The following is a 19,295-nucleotide window of genomic DNA, read 5'->3' on the forward strand; positions in this document are numbered from 1 at the left end:
TGGATTACTTTTCATGATCAACATTTTGAAATATAATACGCTAGAAATATTTAACTATCTCTCTACGATCATACGATAATATAAAAAAAATACTCATAATCTTAGATCTGTAATATTTATGTATAATTAAATATTTAAATAAATACACAGAGAGTTATGTTATTTTATTAATATAAGGCTATAGAAATACATATACATATGATGTAATATTCATATAATGTTAATGACTTTAAAAGTATCAAACAAAATATTTGTAAAAATATAGAAAATAATAACTTACTGAGATTTGAACTGCCGCGATACAGCCATGTGATCTACCATAAACGTTAAACAATACAGTGGCAGGGAGAGTTAGCTCCCTTGCCCACTGACACAGCGTGTCCGAGACTCGGACAAGAACAGGGTTTTCCTTGTCAGCTAAAGCGTGGGTAATTACTGAGTATCTTTCTGTGTTATTATATTATCTTCCAACCCTCTTATACTAATCGCCAATTACGTCTAGCTACAGGTATACCGTATCGGTATGTTAAACCGATTAACATGAAGAATTGTTCTAAAAATAACACAATAGATTTCTCGGACTTGCTTTGCGCATAAATTGTTGCTCAGCGGAGTTCATCAAGTCGTTTCTGAATTCTTTATCTTTAGTATATATTTGTTGTCATTAGAACAGAGAACTGGGTCAGAGTGAATGTACGAGACTCGATTGTGTACCCGTGACGATCCGGGGTAGAATAGGTCTTCAGCAACCCATGCTTTTAGTAAGAGGCGACTAACGGGATCGGGTGTTCAGGCTCGCTGAATGCTTGTGTTTGTATCAGAATGGACCCGTGAAGATCCGGGGTAGAATAGGTCTTCAGCAACCCATGCTTTTAGTAAGAGGCGACTAACGGGATCGGGTGTTCAGGCTCGCTGAATGCTTGTGTTTGTATCAGAATGGACCCATGAAGATCCGGGGTAGAATAGGTCTTCAGCAACCCATGCTTTTAGTAAGAGGCGACTAACGGGATCGGGTGGTCAGGCTCGCTGAATGCTTGTGTTTGTATCAGAATGGACCCATGAAGATCCGGGGTAGAATAGGGCTTCATTAAGCAATGCTTACCGTATATGAAAGGCGACTATGCTTGTCGTAAGAGGCGACTAACGGGATCGGGTGGTCAAGCTCGCTGACTTGGTTGCTGCATGTCATTGTATCCCATTTGCGTGGATCGATGCTCATGAAGTCAAACACTGGATTGTCTGGTCGAGACTCGATTAATTACAGACCGCAGTCATATAGCTGGAATATTGCTGAGTGCGGCGTTAAATAGTAAATGAACCAACCAATTTAGTTCAATGTAACTACGTGTATATACTGCAGTACCGTTCTCATTGTTCACAAAGCATTGAGGGGTCAAACAGCTAGTATGACAGTAGCTATGTCTGCGAAATAGTAACTTGTTTGTCTGTATTCTAAATAAATAATTATGCACGAGTGATTTATGCAATCAAATGCACGATATTTTTAATATCAGATATTCTTATAACTATCGACATCGAGTAAAATACCTTGTACGTAAGGGTATAAGGGCTGAACGTGTTGAAAACTCTCGAGACTGAAGTAATTTCAACAATTTCGACAATTTTCTGAGTAGTTAGCTCTTGTCGATAATTGTTATATCACTTGGATTACTGCTTACTTCGCGGAATCATATAACGACTAATCAAATGATTCTATAACATGTTCGAACACATCTAGGGGAAATGATTTTCGTTCAGAATGATTGGCCAATCAGAGGCCCGCATCCAATCACGTGGTAACGCTTCGATTAATTACTTGCTCTCCTTCAATGGGTGAATTTCTCCTTATCTAAATATCGTTGTAATATCTTGATAAGTATTATATTACCCGACGTACCCTAGAACTATATACTGTGAGAGTAACGCGTATGAATACCTCACGTGCCTGTGAAGGTAGTCCGCACGTGCTGCCACTCGGTTATGACATGTTGACCGGCCATTTGGCTGGCGAAATAAAAGTCTCTCCCTAACGCCTCTGGTTTTGTCTCTAGTCTGAGGGCTAGGTTATAACAATCGTATAGGCATCAACCTGTGTATGAAGTCGACGTGGTGAGGTAAATCTCATAGGAACAACGCTGACCGGAAGTGTCATTTTGAGCACAAACAACACCACGTTAGAAACATTTGCATGTAACACAAAAATCTAACTTCGAACTCTCTTCAGTGTAGGTGACTGGAGCCAGAGAGATCCTACGAGTATCATGTTGGCTATGTGGTTCGTACGAGTCAACAGAGGGTTTATCAGTTATGGAATTGATTGTAATTACCGTTACTTTACATACTTTTGGTAATTTGGGAGCACGAAACATTAATGTCACATAGGTTGACAAAAGGACATTTTTAACCACCGTCCGATTTGTCCAAGAAGGGCTACTCTCATTTGCTTGTTTGTTTATTTAAGCGTGAGCGTGTGGGATTCACGCCGCTTTTAACACTATTCCAGTTACATCACGGCGTATCAGCTGAATGTGAGAGGAAAGCCCGAAGTGATGCAGGTCTCCCAAGAGCAAGTGTATGGTGCTAACAAGCCTTGAGACATAATCCGAGAGAACCAGGATTCGAAACCAAAATCATAGGTTCCTTGAGTTTTGTTCATTAGGTATGCTTAGAACCTTAATGATGCCACGATGCTTGCACTTAAGAGTCCGTATACTGTCCATATTTCAAACGTTTTCGTTCGCAATAGATGATAGACAACTGCAAACAACCAGACAAATTCAAGTGAAATATATCAACAGTCGTATAGCTTGCTACAGCGAGTTTAGTGATGGTTTCAATTGCCTATACGTATACAGTAAAATACGTTTGTAACGAACACGCTTACAACGAACTGACGGATATTACGAACTTAATTTTTGGTCCCCGCCATTTGCTGTATAGATGTTGTATGTGTGCTTATAACAAACTACGATTATAACGAACTTCAATTAGCGGTCCATTTGAGTTCGTTATAACCGTAGTTTACTGTATGGTGTTTTGCGAAAATTAGCAGTGTCTGTAGGGAGCAGATTATTCCTCTTGGGAAAGGGTAAACGTTGCAGATTACAGGTACTCAGTGCTATCGACGCCCCCATGGCCATTCGAATGACCAGCTGATACCGAAACAGTGATGTTATTAAACACAGTTTACGAAAAATGTATAGTTATTAAACGAGTGATCTCTTCCCGGATGAAACAGTAAAACTGATAAAAATGCAACGAACCCGCGTTCGGTCGCTTCGGTCACTTTAGCGTTGAACGAGCGCATACACAAGACAAACACCGCGATCAGACGGAAATGTTTTTGTTTTAGCAAAACAATCAAATCAATCAATTATAAAAAAAAACAAATACGAATTGACAAGTTGTAAGATAGTAACATGTCGGTTATCAAGATACGCACAAAACATGTTGATGTGATAATTAGTGTAACAGGGTAATGTGGTTTTAACAAGGCTGTCACAACAAACAAAAACATTATGACACCGTACTAAATATACTATGAGGATGTAGTAGCTAGCCAAGAATGACAACCGACTTGACAAATATATAAATATGCGTGTTCAACGTTGGAAATGAATGGATCGTGGTATCATGAAGAATTTAGAAATGCATAATTACCACGGAGTCATGTACAAGGAAGAAAATGGGGTCCGAAGGCGTTTGGATTTGTTTTTGTTTAACGCGGCGCTTAGCAAGTTATATGACGGCGGTCTGTAAATAATGGAGTGTAGACCAGACAATCCAGTGATTGACATCATGAGCATCGATCCACGCAATTGGGATACGATGACATGCATCAACCAGCGAGTCAGCGAGCCTGACCACCTGATCCTGTAAGTCGCCTCTTACGACAAGCATAGTCGCCATTTATGGAACGCATTGGTTGCTAAACACCTATTCTACCCCGGAACTTCATCACGCGTGTAAAGACGTTTTGTAATTACCTAGTGGCATAATGTCTAGGTTTCAAATACTCTCATTCCTGAAGGAAACTGACTGCGTTCATTCATCATCCGCGAAGACATACAACCGCTTGGCAGTGTAGTCGCTCTATTAAACCAACGAATCAAGCCATGGACCGGTTCCAGTTAGAGAGGCCACAGCGAGTGCCCTGGCATCTTCCCGAAGCAAGAGAGTTAACTGTCTTTAAAAATCCAGTTTCCACCCTTGACGAACTAGACTGGAATTCCTGCGCTCGATCGTAGCGCCACCAGTGGCTATTACGAGTTATGTCCCTTCTAAGCCTCTCCTGTGGACCAATCAGATTCTACTTCTCGTATCACTTGCATTTGCTTCAACAAATTGCCGGCGTCCAGTCAGGACGATCTGAATGTTAATCAAGATCTGTTTTGTGATAAAACGGGTCTTGCATCGCGAAATGCATCAAATCACGTTAGCACCTTGATTAAAAACATGAAAACATTTGGAAAATATCTGTTGACAACGAGTTGGCGGTGCACATGCTTTGCAAATCCTGCAATCGACCGAAATCTGCATGACAGTTTATGAAACGGATTTCGATTTCGTTGCGCGATTTTGATTGGACTATGCATAGCCTCGTTAGTCCAACCAAAATGTAACTCCAAATACCAGCCTAGTTCGGCAAGGGTGGACACTGGACTTTTATAGTCAGTTAACTCCCTTGCTCTGGCCAATGAGCGCCCAGATTACATCACACAAACGGCAGTATTTCATATGTTTCTCTCTGACGGTCATGTACTCTCCGCCTTCCCTTAATATCCAGAAACAGCAAGGTTCGCACAGATTGCATGCACGACGTAAGAGTCATTTGACTTTCATGAGTTATACACTGGGGTGCGCAATGTTTTGGTTGTAATTATAAGATTAGTTGACAAGGTTAACAAGAACATAGAAGTCGTCATACACGGTTGGTGACTGTCACAACGTTTTACAACCTGTCGAAACAAACAGAGAAATCTTGACACGTTACATCGTGATAATCTCGTTGTCATTTCCACTGTTTGTAGGAAGCTTGTTCATACATGTAATTGTTTCCGGCATCTGCATTAAACCTGATGCTATAATAAACTCCAATATGTCCAATTAAAATGCGTCGATTTGTTAATGAGAACAAGGGACACTCTCATTAAGTTGATGGTTTTCATCATATATTTGTACGCTGTAAGAGTGAGTGAGTATGGTTTTACGCCGCTTTTAGCAATATTCCAGCAATATCACGGCGGGGGACACCAGAAATGGGCTTCACACATTGTACCCATGTCGGGAATCGAACCCGGGTCTTCGGCGTGACGAGCGAACGCTTTAACCACTAGGCTACCCGACCGCCCCGTACGCTGTAAGAGAAGAGAATCAAGGTAACATTTGATGTTATGCTAAACACACTATACATTTCACGTGCTAACTACTATATCTGCATGTCCTATATTGCACTTTTGTAGTAAATTTGATGTACATTTCTCAAAATCACTTTTGCAAATGCACAAGGGATACCTTCTCAGCCATTTTCTCAACTTTCATGGTGTCTATTTGAAGGTTTCCAACTTTGTGACAAGGTATCCATGAAGGATAATTACACATAAGAAAATTCATCAGTTAACGAACATGTACTTATCCATTACACAGAAGGATGGAAGTCTCAAGAGCAAATGTCGACCGGGGATATGCCTGGGTCATCCTTGCAGCTGCCTTCACCTTACAGTTCATGGCAGGAATACTGGCGTACTCTCCTGGTGTCATGAACATCGCTGTGTTGGAAGAAATTGAAAACGATCTGACCAAGACCTCCTGGATCGGCTCTATCAACTTCGGAGCTTGCACTTTACTGGGTACGTAGAATCTAACATAAAATCTAAATAACATCCGATTTACCCTGATTCACTCACTTACGGAGTTATTGTCAACTTCACAGGTCCAGTTGCTGGCTTGATACAATCTAAAGCTGGTTCCCGTATTACAGCTATGGTTGGTGGCGCTTTAACGCTAGTTGGCATGACGGTTGCTTCATTCTGCAAATCCATATTTGGCCTAGTGCTAACGTATGGCCTTGTGTCAGGTATGTTATCTGGTGATTGATTTTGTTACATTTGTACATTCTGAACAGAAACTTACATACATGTATTATGGTATTTGACTATGTTTTTGAATGTTGCTACATGGATCAAACCCACACTGCTTCGTTTATCAAGGATACTGAGTATTGTTGATTAGCTGTAATGTGTTTTAATAATGACAACGATCGTTATCAACACAACATCCACATCATCTTTTCTCTTTGTTTTGGCTGTATATACATTTATCTTGAGGATCAGATGTAGGGTCACATGGTAGTTTACCATATCAAATATTTTATAGAACGCATTTATGATTTTTGTCTTCTTTTTGGACAGGATTTGGTATTTGTCTTGCTTGCAATGTAGTAGGCGTTGTTACAGGGCAGTACTTTTCAAAGAGGCAAGCAACAGCGTTTGGTGTGTGCATTGCCGGTGGAGGAATGGGTCTGTTTGTTGCTGGGCCTCTTGTGAGATACCTTCTCAGTCAGTACAATCTAAGTGGCGCCCTTCTTATTCTTGGTGCAATAGAATTTCATATGTGTGTTGCTGGTGTTGGCTTAAGGCCACTACAACAGTCACAGAGTTCAACTGTAGTCATCATTGATCACTCAGTGGATGACAACACAGATACAGATCAAGATTGTGTTCCACACCTTAGCAGAAAAGCTTCACAAATGTTACATTCTAAGCCTACAGAAAAAGAAATTGCTAGCATTGAGCCACAACCATCTGAAGAAAATACTCATAATGACCAAACATTAGAAATTTCTACTTCTGCAGATGATCCTCTATCTTACCATGCGTTTATCACTTCGCCACATGAAGATATGAAGAAATCAAGAATAAAATCAAATATATGCCACGTTTTCAGTGCTTTTCGAGTCCTTAAGGAAATTCGATTTCTTATATATAACCTAAGCATCATGCTGTGGACACTTGGTGAATCAGCCGCTGTGTTCCATCTTCCATACTATGCTCAACAAAAAGGAAGCTCGCCGGATCAGGCTGCAACTCTTTTCACTGCAATGGGAGTCGGAAGTGTCTTCTCAAGAGTAGTTGCGGGAATGATGGCCTCAGATTCGAAAATTCCATACATGGTTCTCCAAGTAGGATTCACTGGCATATCTGGGGTGCTATTGATGTTATTCCCTCTTTATTCTCACACATACAACACTCAGATGGTGTTTGGGATTTTATATGGGACATACAGTCAAGGTATGAATACTCTGATTGGCCCTATTGTCCTTGACTTGGTTACATTGAAGGATGTCCCAGTGGCATATGGGTTTGTGTATTACTCCATGGGAGTTGGGTACATTCTAGGACCTCCTGTAGCAAGTAAGTAGCATTGTGATTCAAAACAATCCAATTCCAATATTGGTGGCTCATTCAGGCACCATTTTATATGTTTGTTTTTCTCTATTTGTCGTGCATTACTTTGAATTACGTCGCGTCATCTTCAACACATTAATAACCCTAACAAATCTGGTATATACTCAAATGAATCCACTTCCTGTAGCTTACATAACTAACCCCTGGAGCTATGTCAATTAAGGCACTCTTTTTGCCTTTTGAGTATTTATCTTCTGCTTTTAAATAAAGTTACATTCTGTTGGGCGATGTTAAAATAATTTTTCTGTGGTATGTTTTAAATTTCAGGTTGGATTTTCAGGTTGAGCATGGTATATGATTTTACCTATGTATTTGCAGGTAAGATAGCGTCACCTAGTGAAGTGTTCTTTAATTATTTGCTCCAATTAAAAGGTAAAAGTTCTTTTCATATTTTAAGAAGGGAATGTTCTATACAATATTTATATTCTGGGAAATATTTGAAATCGTTGATGCACCATTGTACCTGGAATGTTTATTTATAATTAACAAAATAGTCTTTCTCTAAAACAGAGGCATCGCTAATAGCCTTGATATTACTTATCAGTTGTTAACGTTTATCCCCTTCACAGAAAAGGCTCGTATAACTGGTAGCTACATCAGTCTTAGGCGTTTTGTATCATACATATACATGTACAGTGTTAATTGTTGTTCACACTATCAACCACCCGCTTGTGGTTCAGACCTCGTGATTTTAAGTCTTTAAGAGTCAATGGTCTTATCTTAGAGATTGCTTAGTTAATATCGCCGCAATTACTCTATTTTCAGGGACGTGTTTGATGTTCAGTTCGATATCTGCAGCGTTGGTAAGCCTTGTAGGAAGAAAGGTAATGCACGGACCCATTCAGACTAAAACTGGGATGGCAACACTGATCAACAATGATACACAATGATCAACGGAGATACAGGAACAGAAAATGATCAGCGTTAGCAATTGTGAATTGAGAAAACTATCAAAACTATATTTCCTTGTTGTTTATGACCACAGTAAGCAATATTCCAGCTGTTTCATGGCATCATATTCCAGCAAAATCAAGCCTCTGGTGTCTAGTTTGCACAACTTTGTAGATACATTCGCGCATGCTCTTTCGACGAATATTTCAAAGAGCCTCATACGACTATTAATCAAAAGTTGTATGATCAAGGCCAAAACACTTACATGCTCAGTAAAGCTGTAACAAAGTTTTATGGTAAACATGTGGAGGACATTTCCAATTTTGATTCATCCGTGACAAAAATGGAGTCTGATCATGATGCAATTCCCTATTTGACTTGTACCATATGTTCCCATGTATTTTCAGGTGAAGAATTGACTTGGCTTTGCATGTGTTTGTGACTCAACCTTTCGCGAACACCTGTCATCATAGCTTTTTCATAGTGATTCATAAACACATGCTCATATATAGTCGGAATAGTACAATCGACTCTTCTTTCAGCAGAGGTTTCTTATGAAAATGGAAAGGGGTTTTTGCTTTTACTTTTTGTTATATTGTAGTGTATTTTATTGTTGAACAATAATGTTTCTGTTGAGCTTCGGTAGACGCTCATTGCATTGTATTTGGACAATGATTAGTCGTCAGGAATGTAGTACTAATGCAATGTTAGCAGTAATCAGGAAGTTATTATATTTAGAAGCTAGTGTGGTGTGTATACTTCCGGTCCGGTATACTGCGGACGATGATAGTATGATACAGAAACACATTGAATGCTCCAGTGCCGCTTAGACTGGTGAGGGCACTGTGTAGACATTTCCAGTAGCTATTTAGGCTGTATACAGTTTGACAACAGCGTGTTTACGTGTCTCTCAAACATTTTCATCTGAGAATACACCAAGACCAGCTTTTGTTTGAAGAATCCCTGTCGACGCCCATCTCGGAAGCTTGATAAACGTCACCACTGGGTGAATATACAATTATCACTGATTTTTCCTTTCACCACTGTATTTTCCGATTTGATACTGACCACTGCCATCATATTATATTGTACTACCACTCTTTGTGTACTGCCATTTTTATTGCTGTGCAGTAGTTTGTATGATTTGCAAACGTAATTAGTGAATTGTGTAATACATTTGTTGATTGTATGCCACTTGCTGGTTGTTTGTTTGTTTAACACTAAGTTCTTTTACATACAGATTTCTGGGTTAACATATTGTTTAAATTTGGGAATCGAAAGGTAACATTGTATACAGTGTAGGTTTGATATTTAACATACTGCTTTCCCTATACAGCGCTGATAATCGCCCGTCGATGAGAACTTATAGTGCCTTATAGTACAGTTGAAACAAATATATAGGTGTAATATTGTGTTTTCATTGTAACACTGCAAGGTGTAGCATCGTTTGTTCTCTTGTTGTGTGTTGTGGGGGAGGGGGCAGACCTCGAAGGCGCCGCGATTCGCTGTGCAGAGTTGCATCCCTTGTGCATGTCAGAAACTTAGGATTATGGGTTCGAATCCCGGTTCGCTAAGATTATGTTTCAAGGTTTGTCAGCACCATACCCGTGCCTGTGGGTTTCACCGAAGTGGTAAAGCTGACACGCCGCGTTTAGCGTACGTTGGTTTACCCGCCACGATCATGTGAACGATCTCCCAAACCCAGTGAGTACCTCCAAAAGGATTATTGAAACATTTTTTGAACTCGTGCTTGCTGAAATATGCCCTTGGAAGAGGGAATCCTTTTAAGGAAAATATGAAAACATTCCTTTCCCGTTCATGTTGTCCATGTGCATATATTTCAATCTATAAATCACTTCAGTGGACGTATACTTTAATGAAAGGCATGACGATACAAACACAATACTGCAAGTCCAGAAAGTATATATATAAGATAAGCAAGTCAGGTCCGTACACACGAATAGCTTTTAGCCGTAGTGTATGTCTGATAGAACAGGAGAGACATTTCAGGGCTACAGTCCAGTGTTTGTGATATGGTTAAGACATATTTTATATCAAAATGAAAACGAAACGATATGTCCAGATGTGGACAGACAGTCATGCCATCTGTGCCAACATACGACACACTGATGGTTCAGGGCGACGTAATCGGGCAACCTGCTTCCTTAGGCCGAAACTAAGTAGTAGTTGTTATGCATTTGTATTGAAATTGAAGACACCAATAACTCCACTGGATCTCACCTGACTTTGGGAAGGTACAGATGTAGTTGTCGTCATCACGGACGTGGCGAGACCTCATCGTCTTCATCTTGTCCAACAACAAGGCAGCCTCCACAGCACCATCTATCATCACCAGGTCTATGCTGCAACCAGACGCCATTGCTCTCTCTGCCAGAGTTGCCATCACGAACACATAGTATCTACCACAGTAACTTACGTCCGTAATATCTTTACTCCTTAAGAATGATGCTGCTTCCTAAAGCATCAGGAAAGCAGTATATAGGGCCTTCCAAAATGCTGACAATACATCTTTAAACTACATTTATCTCAACGTGACTCGTGTACACAACATTAATAGTCATTCTTATCGATACTGATGCTCCATCTAAAATTGTTGACAATATCCTAATCGTGTATGATAAAGCGCAAGAGTCAAGAAGTGACGTCATCATACAGTTTCCTTCTTTACATCCCGATATCCGTACATCTCCATAACACACTACATGCAAATGGGGTGAGTGGACATTTCATAGTCAAATCATTGAAAGCAACGACATTGGCCAATGGTTATTCTTTGAAGTTAATACAGCAGAATCGAGTTTCTACTTTGATTTGTATTCCGTTCCCCTTTACTATCGCAGTCTGAAAGACTGGCGCACGTCTTACTCGGTCAATGCCTGTTTTCCTCCAACGCCGTTTATAGTGAAACAGATCAGCAGGACGGGTAGCAACCATGTTGATACCTACTTCTTGCTGAAAGGTCCTATCCCCAAATTTCACAGAGCTGTTATCAGTGAGGACGTCAAGCATTTCACATTGTTTTTACAGTAAATCTTTTTTAAACTTTGAAGATAGAGATGATCGCAATTTGAAACGGGGTCTGGAGAACATTCGCGATGTATAGTTGATCTTTGGTTATGACAGCACCTACTCTCATATAACTTGTGACAAGGGGAAGCGGTGGGGGTACTGTAGTGTTTAAAGCGTTCGCAAGATGGTCCGGGTTCGATTCCTCTCATGAGTACAATGTGTGAAGCCCATTTCTGGTGCCTCGCGCCTCGCTGGAATATTGCTAAAAGCGGCGTAAAATCCATCTCACACCCTCACTTTGGCCAAGGCCGGACACTCAGATCGTTAACCACCCATAGTGCATTAACACACATAACCCTTTATCTATCACTTCTTCATACATTTCTCGTACCATTATGTATACATGCATGTTCAAGGGCCAATGACCACGACACATTTTCTTTTCCTGGGTACGTACGATATAAACAAGACAGGTGGTATTCTTGCCTCGGTTAAAGATTCGTTTCATCGTGTGCGTCAGTTCTTACTAGCAGCTCAGCCAAATAATGTGGTTAAATAGTGACCATCCATCTTTTATTGTTCGATTGTTTCTTTCTATGATATTCTTTTCTCCAGTTGGATCAAGTGATCACGCCTTTGAACCACTATTTGTTATTTTGAACGACCTAAATAGATTGAGCGACAAGTACCATGACTTTACGTAATCTCTAAGGGTGACTTTAACGCACGAACGTGATCCCTCCCAGATTACATCGAGAATGACAATCGCACCTATATCGCTGCAGACGTTTACCTTAACTATACTATAGACGACACAGTTTCACCTCGTCCCTCCCAGGGTAAATTTGTTAATAAGTGTTGATATGAACTTCTCCATTCTCGAAAAAGGTCTCTTTTGAGACTCTGTAATGACAGGCTTTATGGGATAGTTGGATAGGCAAATTTACTTGCATGGGGTTGGTTGGTTGGTTTGTTGTTTAACGCCGCACTCAGCAATATTCCAGCTATATGACGGCGGTCTGTAAATAATCGAGTCTGGACCAGACAATCCAGTGATTAATATCATAAGCATCGATTCACGCAATTGGGATCGATGACATGCATCAACCAAGTCAGCGAGCCTGACCACCCGATCCCGTTAGTCGCCTTTTACGACAAGCATAGTCACCTTTTACGGCAAGTATGGGTTGCTGAATACCTATTCTATCCCGGAATCTTCACGGGTCCAATATGAAGTGGCGCCAGATCCATCCCATGCATCAAATAGCAATACGACCATGTGCGGACCTCCAATAACTGACGACGACGTAACCATAACGACAAGACAGGTCGTGTTACCTTCATCTTCATGTGAGGGGCAGTCGGATAGCCTAGTGGTTAAAGAGTTCGCTCGTCACGCTGAAGACCCGGGTTCGATTCCCGACATTGGTACAATGTGTGGAGCCCATTTCTGGTGTCCCCCGCCGTGATATTGCTGGAATATTGCTAAAAGCGGCGTAAAACCTTACTCACTCACTCATCTTCATGTGGCAGTGTTGTATATATATGTACTTTCTGTATTTTATATATTTGTATATATATAATGTTTTTTAATGAAATGATGTTTTAACCTTTTATTGTATTGCATTAAATTTAATAAACCTTTATGGTTGCTGTATTCTACGGCGCTGCAACAGAATAATGACAGTCTCTGCGTGGAGTTTCTGTTATTTAACTTCTACTGTGGGGTAGGGTAGGTAGCTTGGGTCGGTCCTTTGTTTAATTTAGCTTACGCCTGATAGGCCTTGTTTAAAATACTAACACCCAAAATTTTACCAGCACACCGGCCACTACAACTTGACCATGCTGACAACAAACATTTGCTTTGTGTAGTAGTTTCACCTGAGATCGTATTAACAGATGCAGGCATCATAGTCCTGTCAGTTCGTGTTTGGTGAACGCAGTTCGCGCCCCAGTTTCACCTACAGGGGCGTTTGTTCTGACAGACAATAATTCCTCATCACATATAACGACCCGTGTTGTGCATGAACACCCCCGGTAACATTCATGTGAGAGCACATATCAGTAAATCTAACGTTTCCTTAGGGTCCTCTGTGCTAATATTTGTCTTAATGTATAAAGGTAAATAAATATTAGTCACAAACACTGGGATATGTCCGACCTTGAAGATCAAGTCCTCTGGTCTTGTCAGTTGGTGGGTTTATGAAACAGATACGTCACGTACCCTCTGCTAAAACGCCAACATGATTGAGCATTATTCAAACTATGGAAACGTGACTCAACATATACTTCTTAACAAAACCTTTGCGTAAACATAATGAGTCTGAAATTTGAACCTGATTCAGCAAAAATGAATCTGACTGAAGTCGTTGCTCAATTAATACATTCTACTTTGTTAATGTCCTCAAGGGACCTATCTTCCCCGTAGGCTACATCTAATTCGTTAATATGACCTTGACGGGTGTATACAATGTCATGTATATCTTGTTAAATGTGATTAAGGCGAGGTGAGGTGAAATGGGGTTAAACGTCGCGTTCAAGATTATTGCACTTATATAGCGACGTACATGTACATGTGTGTGTTTGCGTAGCTGCTTGTACTAGTCCGGACTGATGCCGATTTATAGTGCTAGCTCACTGAGATACCATGCCGCAGTTTAACATGAATACCCCACTCAGACACAGTATACTGACTCCGAGCCGACCAGTCCTTGTTTTAGCCCCCTAATGCCGAGCGCCAGACAGGGTAACAACATCTTTTATCTTTTAACGTCTTTTGGTATAACGCGGCTGGGGATCGAACCCCGGACCTTCCGCTCTCAGGGCGGACGCTCTACCATTAGACCACGGAGGCGGTCTGTGATTAAGGTATCCTCTGAAACAGTGTAGGAAGCTGTCAAGGTGGTGGTGTTTGCAGATTGTTTTTTCGTCAGGTTCTTACAGAGGCAACGCCAGCCTTCTGTCTGAGTTGTGGTGCAGTGAAGGAGACAACACACTCAATATAAATATTTCTAGACTGCAATCTATGTTGCTGCTGCCAAAAATGGTACCTGTTTTTTATACATCCTTGCTTTCTTCAACAGTATAGAAAATGGTCATGCTAATTGAAATATAGTTGGATTTCTGTAGGTTCCATGCGTGTGTGTAACACTGCGGGATCCAGGGTCTAAGATTATCTAGATACTGATTTTGTGTATATACGTGGTCGTGACAATGCTTGATTCGGGTTTCACGTCGTCTAGTTACTGACTTGAGGTACATGTACCTATATCCATGTAGGCCACATAAGCGGATATAAGACTTGCCATTCATTATATGCATAACCTACAATTGCCAATATTGAAGGAATGAAACTGAGTAAGTGGATTAAGCCAAGGAGTGAGTGAGTGAGTGAGTTGGGTTTAACGCCGCTTTTAACAGTATTCCAGTTATATCGCGGCTTGTCAGCTTAATGTGGGAGGAAAGCCCGAGGTGATGCAGGTCTCAGACGTTGACCACTTCAGTGAAACCCACGAGCACGGGTATGGTGCTGACAAACCTAGAAACAGTCGGGGCGAACCGGGATTCGAACCCACAATCATAGGTTTCTTGCGTGCCCAAGGGACGCAACTCTGCACAGCGAATTGCGGTGTCTTAGACGACTTGGCCACCCGTCGTTGGTAACTTGTTGGTATGTCATGCATTATTTATTACTTTATACCCCGTTCAATTTATACATGTATTGATGAATATTTCAAAGTGCAAACATTGATAACGCTCAAGTCTTGCATTGATATTAAAGCATGATGTATTGATATTTCAGATCTGTTTCCTTACGTTTTTAGCCAAGGATGCATGATGGAACGCCGAAGACTCAAGCGTGTACGAAGCGTACTTTCATCACGACGGATTTGTCGGGAATCCCAATTACACAGCCACAGCTTCTGTCAAAAGTTACCAGTTCTTCATGTCAGACATTTGTCCTGTACCGCCCACTGCCTTCCTCCTACATATATCCAAGCTATGATCTTCGTCATATCATGTTCACGACTGTACACAGAAATGACAGATCTGTGCGAAGCTACATTTGCAATACAACTTCACATAATGAGCCAGACCTTATCGGCAATTGTTTTTCCACAAACCCCCCAAACGGATGCACTGCACGACATCATAACCTTCACTATAGAAAAAAGACCTTAAGTACTGTCGGAAATGCTAAAAATCTGCTTTTCTGGCTTCATGTAAAAAATACGTGTCATAGGACTATAAAAAGAGCACATATCAAAATAACGCGAATTGACCTAATCTAGCCTGTCCTAACTGACATTATCATTACCCTTAGAATGTACTTTTACAGGTAAAATGATGATAAACTTTGAAAATATTCGTGTCTTGTCATGCATGTATGAAATGGCCTGCAAATGTCACCGAGTTGGGGGTGGTCTCAAAATATTGCTGTTATTGTACTTAATTGACATGCCTTGAAGAGGTAACAATTTAGGATATATACTGCATTATATTTGCTTGGAAACATGATGGACTAGTTAAGAGCTATCAAAACGGGATGAGTTTTGGAAGGTTGCAGGTTCCAGAAGTATTTGTTGTTCTACAGATGGTTTCTTGAGGAAGCATTTATCTCCGCTGATGACGTTTATGAATCTGTACTTTTGAATGTTGTGTCATGTTTTGCTACCAACCGTTTACTCTTAGTCAAAATGGGCACAACAGGGTTGTGCTCACAGTGTCTGACTGGCGTACGTAAGACAACGTAACCGTGTTGTGCCGCTAGCACATTTGTCTTGTACTTTACTGGTTTCTTTTAAATTATTCAGCCTATTTTTCTCCATGAGCTGAACTTTCGTTACATATGGTCTGAAGTTGACAATGTCATATATTCCCGTATGATCTCCCTCAGACTACTCATGGTTTGAGCGACAGTATCTGATTCCCGGACGTTATATTAACTGGCGTTATCCATGACAATAACACTGGCGTTGTTTAAAATGGGCAGTAGCTGAAGTTACAACCAGTCTATGAACACATCACCTCCTATAATTTCCTTATGATAATCACCAATTTTCTTTTTTCGCCTCGAAAACTTGAACACACCCATCAATAAGCCCCATATCATGGGTTGCAGCGTACAAAACAATGACACGATTACCTTTACCTGATGCCAATAGCCCCATAGTCAGTGGAAGGATTCATCAAGATAAATTATCTGGACGCCCTGATTGTGATAGTTATGAATGGTTCGGATATAATGCGACCTCATAGACAGGATGGAATATTTTCTCCTGAAAAGTGCTCGGTCATCGCCATGCGCAGTGTTTCGAAATCCCATCTCTCTGAAAGCAATAGTTTGTGCAGTCTGGGAAACATTACTTGTATCTTTAATTCCTCCCAAATTCTACTACAAGTCAGGGTTACCTTCTGCTCATGAAGCTTGTACACTATACGCCTAATCACCCTGTATCAAAGCTGTCTAATATTCATTTTCTTCCCAGTTTTGTTATTGAGACCACCCCTATACCTGTTTTGTTTTCTTATCATAGCGTAGACTTGATGGTATGAATTGAAAACTCCATAGCTTGGGTAGTTCGGTAATTCAACCTATCTAATTTAATAAATGGTTTCCCTCTATCTCTCTAAAGTATAAAGAACTTGTATTCATTTCCCTGTACAGAATCCATATCGTGTACCATGCATATGGTTATGGCTATGTAAGTGTAATGTAACATGCACCATGAGAGCAATGTAAACAAAAATAAAACGCAACGTCATTTTGTCATTTTAGAAGATGCACATCTAGAATTTTCTCAAAATGATTTTTGTGTGTGGATTAAATGTTTTATGAAGACTACATTATTATCATTATGACGGAGTCATGTGCGCATATCTCTATAGTCCGTTTCAGACTGTCACCATGGTCTTAGAATAAAAGTGAAATTCCTGTTTTCGTTCGAATTTGTCTCCTGTAAACTTGTCGATAGGACTCCTTGTGACTGAAATACTTCAAACCACAGGTAGGGCGATCGGTAGTTACTCGATATTTCAATAACAACTGTCTGTGAAAAATTATAGCCTTTCTTAACAGGCAAAAAGCAGTTTTCTAGCATTTCCGACAGTAATTTAAACAACATTGTGTACCAACGCATGTCCAGCGCGATACCATAATATTTGGTTCGATAAAATTGAGCTCAGCCTCATACCGGACTAAAGTTTCTTGCCTCAAGCTAACATGATTCCACTTCCTGTGTTATGGGCCTGACCATCAATGTCTGCTTATCACAAGCTAAACTATTACAAGTTTAAACCTCTTTCGCATATATTACACAAATCGCATGGGGTTTGACCAGTACACAAAGAAGCAGAACTGCCATTATGGCGTTAAGGAAGATGTACCAAAGTTTACAAAAAGCCAACATTTTGGTGAACTTTTGAAGGTATGCCCGTGGGCCCAAACTTTAGTAATCTATAGTAAATCTTTATCACACACGAACACGTGTACGAAGTATCATTGATCTGTAGTAAATCTTTATCACATAAGTAGCCGTAAACAAACCTCTTTACTTCTGGCTATGACCTTGAGGAAAAACTTGACCCCTCACAGATCTTAACCTATGACAATAACGTTGATATCTATGAAGGATGTTGCCACTTTTATTTAAGTTAGTCCTATTTAGAACATGTTCCCTGCAATATTACTGGTCGTATGAAGCGACTTAGGGGATCGGTTGGTCAAACTTGGAGACTTGGTGATTGCGTGTCCACGGCAGCATGGAGCATTTCCCGCCATACGAATGACTCTGAGAGACACTGCAGTACAGCTGTTATGCTTCATTGAGATTAAATATGATTTGATCTACTTGTTGAACATATTTATATATCAAGTTCATGTTAATTACGGGGCGGTCGGGTAGCCTAGTGGTAAAAGCGTTCGCTCGTCACGCCGAAGACCCGGGTTCGAGTCCCGTCATGGGTACAATGTGTGATGCCCATTTCTGGTGTCCCCCGCCGTCCCCCGCCGTCATATTGCTGGAATATTGCTAAAAGCGGCGTAAAACCATACTCACTCACTCACTCACTCACTCATGTTAATTACGTTTTCATAACGATCTGTATGTTTACTGAATCCTCCCAGATAACAGTACACACTGCCTTTGAAAACGTATGATTGCGTCTCAAAATGTATGATTACGACAACCAAGATCAAAACAGCGCCATTACTCATTAGCTGCTTTTAAAATTAAGCAATAAAACCCTTTCCAACAGATATCTCTGCATAAACCAGAATAGATCATGAGCATGTTTTTATGAATCACTATAAAGTAGTTATGAAAAGGTGAGTGTATCCTCCCCCGTCTGTAGCACCCGTCACAAACACATGCAAAGGCAAGTCGAATGTTCACCTGAAAAAACACGGGAACATATGGTACAAGTCAAAATAGTGGATTGCATCGCACATTATTTTTGTCACTGATGCGTCAAATTTAGAATGTCCTCCACATGTCTACCATAAACCGTTTTGAAAACTTACTGAAGCCTTGAATGTTGTAACCTCGATCAAACAACTTCTGAGCAAGAATAACGACTTAAAACACATCTCCGTAGGGAATCCGGGTAAGAACAAGTTCGCAGCAACGTATAACGCGATAACGCAGAAGCGTTAAACAACAAACATCGTGTTTTCAAACCCCGACGGCGTGACACTTTGGTCATAATATCACGCATTTAAATTTGATTGTCTTTTCCAGACTCGGTTGTATACAGGTCGCGAGAATATATAACAACAAACAAACAAGCCCTTTTCCAAAGAGGTCTACACTGTATTTATTGCTTGTCTTGAGGTTATGTTAGAGCTTGTCTTATAGTTGTGTTAGAGCTTGCCATGTTGTTATGCTTGCCTTGTGATTATGTCAGGGC

The 19,295-nt window shown here is 40.5% G+C and overlaps 1 protein-coding gene across 1 annotated transcript; it reads left to right on the forward strand.

Annotated features, from left to right (window-relative positions):
- Nucleotides 1-356: 356 nt before the first annotated feature.
- On the forward strand, nt 357-8,356 carry LOC139448740 (monocarboxylate transporter 14-like). The gene is made up of 6 exons (XM_071230279.1): nt 357-428; nt 5,647-5,849; nt 5,933-6,076; nt 6,411-7,412; nt 7,734-7,784; nt 8,232-8,356. The coding sequence occupies exons 2-6, from the start codon at nt 5,651-5,653 to the stop codon at nt 8,354-8,356; spliced, it is 1,521 nt and encodes a 506-aa protein (XP_071086380.1). The 5' UTR covers nt 357-428; nt 5,647-5,650.
- Nucleotides 8,357-19,295: the final 10,939 nt, after the last annotated feature.

Source organism: Haliotis cracherodii, unplaced genomic scaffold (genome assembly GCF_022045235.1).
Source record: "Haliotis cracherodii isolate W230 unplaced genomic scaffold, xgHalCrac1.p SCAF_7, whole genome shotgun sequence".
Lineage (NCBI taxonomy): Eukaryota > Metazoa > Mollusca > Gastropoda > Lepetellida > Haliotidae > Haliotis > Haliotis cracherodii.

Coding starts and splice junctions, on each gene's coding strand:
- LOC139448740 (XM_071230279.1), top strand. CDS start 5,651: ATGGAAGTCTCAAGAGCAAATGTCGACCGGGGATATGCCTGGGTCATC. Junction 7,413..7,733: donor TCTAGGACCTCCTGTAGCAA/GTAAGTAGCATT, acceptor TTTAAATTTCAG/GTTGGATTTTCAGGTTGAGC. Junction 7,785..8,231: donor TTTTACCTATGTATTTGCAG/GTAAGATAGCGT, acceptor CTCTATTTTCAG/GGACGTGTTTGATGTTCAGT.